Raw genomic sequence first — 3044 nt, forward strand, 5'->3', positions numbered from 1 at the left:
CCTACTCGCAAATAACCGTAGATACGACGTACAGAGAAGGTTAGAAATACACAAAAGAACTCCGTAGAATTATCTATTTCCTAGGTACACATGGAGTGGTTTTTTTGGGGTGCATCGCTGACGGAGAAGCCGATATCGGGTGAAGAAAATTGGTTGTTTACGTATAATTTGCGTATATGAATCACGACGACAGTGAAAACTTCTGCCGTGCCGTTTTCGGAACAAATTTGCAGGAACCACATTGGACACCGAGGTAAGTTGTGTACTTATTTTCTTTTCAGATGCTTGGGTAAATTACTCAATAGCAGATTTTGTACATACGGCCTGCTAGTGCAGTGTTTAGGGCACTCGTGTTTACATGTGCGGCCTAACAAATTGTGCTGTTATGCTTAGATTTTTTACTCTGAGTCTGACGGCCCACGGTGAAAATAGGGGAGTAGGTGTTTGGAATGAATCTGCAAAATGGCATATATTTGCGATAGGATCTTCACGTTTCTGTTCTAACTGCTAATCACGCACTTGGATACTGTCAGTGTCAACAAATTTGAAAGACAAGTGTTCAATGGCATTATAGTAACGTCAGAACATATCTTTTTCGTGCGTTGTTGTCGGCTTCGGAAATATTCAACGGAGGGATGACAGATCTAGTGTGTGCACATAAATACATAGTCTAGAGGAAGCCTAGAAAGAGGCGTGGTGGTTTATGATAAACACTAGGATGATACATCATTGTTTCCAAGACGTTTTAGAGCTGTGTCAGTAAGGTTTTTTTTACACCAAATTTGCATAATTTTCAAACAAGCATTAGTGACTACTAACCAAGAAATAACTTGACATCATAGACCTGAAAATGTGAAATATCCTTGATTGGTGAAAGTGTGTCTTATCGTATAAATGTCCATTCATACTCATAGTTTAAACTGTTACACACTTCACTTCCATTAATCCTACATAGTAACAATTTACTCCATGTTCTGTTCATGTACTAGAAGACTGTACAACTGTGCAATCATCTTTCTTTACTAATCTTACATGGTTACAATACAACTGTAGTTCATGTTCTAGTTCAAGTTCATCGAGATGGTACAATGCATTGCAGGAGTTTTTCTAAACAGGGGAACAAGGGCGCTGCACCCTCATGTAACAAGCTAGCGCCCTCATATTTCAGATTGAAGCCTAAGTCTTTTTCAAAATCATCTTTTTCCAGTGAAAATACAAAAACAACAACACATAACAATATATTCTAGCATTCTAGCATTACAAACTATGTTACTCTCATAAAAATTCCAAAATATTACCACAAACATGAAAATTTAGCTCTAGTCAGTAAAAGTTTGAATGAAATAAACAATATTCATTGAGAACTTGTTCAAACTGAGTCAAAGACATGTAGCCTTAGGGCCTTCTTCATTTGCATACTATAGTGAAACATAGACCTGAGTTGTAGCAGCTTGGATAAATGTGTTGCAATGTTGCAAACCCAACGTTGTCATCTGGAGCTACTAGTAACATTGATCACTACTTGTGTAAGTGTATAAAGGGTGATTTGCAGATTGTGTTTATTGTTGATTATACTTATATATTTTATAATGTGCAATGCATGTATAGAAATTTAGGAAAATACTGAAAAAAAACTTGAAATTTTTTAGGCTACCTATCCTTCTAGTATGGCTTTTACATACATTATAGTACTGGAAATTTGTATTGAGAATTATATCTAACATATTGTAAATTTTGTGCAAGCTGAGAGGACTGTCAGTGTGTGAGTGAGTGTCTAAATCTTGATATTTCAAAAATAGCCTTTGAAAGTCCGTAAATAATTTCATCAGGTTGGAAGATACTTAGGGTATAGAATTTTCTTCTTACACAACCATAGACTTTCTCACCTGCTTACGTTTCGATGTCTATCAGACACCTTCCTCAGAGCTTATGAGCCTTTGAAAGTGTTGTAAAATTCAAGTAAACAGACCTTTTTCACAATCATAGTTGTTTGTTTTCAAAGAAACATACAATCAAAGAGTTCAAATTTCCCCCCTCAAGTAGCCTTAAAATGCCCCATTTCAACTTCAAATTTTCAAAAGCTTCACATGGTGATAATGCTCCCTCATTATTGTACAACTGGAACCAAACATTTTGGGAAACGAGTTAAAAAAAAAAGTCTCTGAAAGTCACATTTGTTTCAAAGACAAAAACCCCTGATTCCTACTCCTCTTCATCAGATGATGAGTAGTCCGAGGAGTCTGAGAGCCGGTCGCCATCTTCCTGTACATCGGCGTTCCGCCTGCGGCCCTGGGGGAGGTCAGGTAGTCCCCCTGCTGTCCTCACCCTCTGCAAGAAGGTGAGTAGCAGGTCCCTCAGGAAGTTGTTGGTCTTGGCAGACAGGACCCTCTTCCCCCCATTGTTCTGCCTTGGGTTGGCAACGCTGACCCTGTTGGATCTCGATGTGGCAGGGCGGTCCACATGTTCGTTCTGAAACACACAACAGTCATGTAGTTATTTACCTAGTATAGCCTGCCTTGCAATTCTCAACATTGTCCTTGCTAGAATACCAGGTAGATTGCATTTTGCTTGCATTGGCATAGTTTTGATGCATTGGCATAGGTTTGATGTTTTACATGTATGTATGTCCTTCCCATTTTCCATGTGTGCACAAGCAAGTTTGAAATATTAGCTATATATAAATGTACTGATTGCACTTCCTTTCTTTCTTTTACATGGGTGTACATCCTTATCCTACAGCATGACCTGATGTAACCAGGAGAAACATACCCAGTCCAGAATGGCCAAGTTCATCCTTAGGCCATAGTTAAGGGTGCGGAAGAAAATCCTCTTGTCCAAGTATTGAAGGCAGGCATTATTGAAAGACTCGACGTACAGTGTGTCACGGCACTGAAATGTAGTAGAAAAAAAAACTGCATGTTTGCATGGCTACAGTTATAGAATAAATGTGTTATTTGTATGATAAACATGGCATGGACTGATGTTCAAATAAGTTATGATTCTTCAGTTCTTCACTTAGTTGAAGACTCATGACATGGGGGGGG

At 38.5% G+C, this 3044-nt stretch overlaps 1 protein-coding gene across 1 annotated transcript in view; it reads right to left on the minus strand.

Moving 5' to 3' along the window:
• Nucleotides 1-2202: 2202 nt before the first annotated feature.
• Nucleotides 2203-3044, minus strand: part of LOC109474354 — an 8732-nt gene continuing 7890 nt past the window's right edge. Inside the window, exons 9-10 of the mRNA XM_019774647.1 lie at nucleotides 2770-2889; nucleotides 2203-2469 (exon numbers count right to left, since the gene is read on the minus strand). Of these exons, the coding sequence (XP_019630206.1) occupies nucleotides 2203-2469; nucleotides 2770-2889 (387 nt within the window). The remainder of the gene's footprint in view (nucleotides 2470-2769; nucleotides 2890-3044) is intronic.

Source organism: Branchiostoma belcheri, unplaced genomic scaffold (genome assembly GCF_001625305.1).
Source record: "Branchiostoma belcheri isolate BF01 breed outbred unplaced genomic scaffold, Haploidv18h27 scaffold303, whole genome shotgun sequence".
Taxonomy (NCBI): Eukaryota; Metazoa; Chordata; class Leptocardii; order Amphioxiformes; family Branchiostomatidae; genus Branchiostoma; species Branchiostoma belcheri.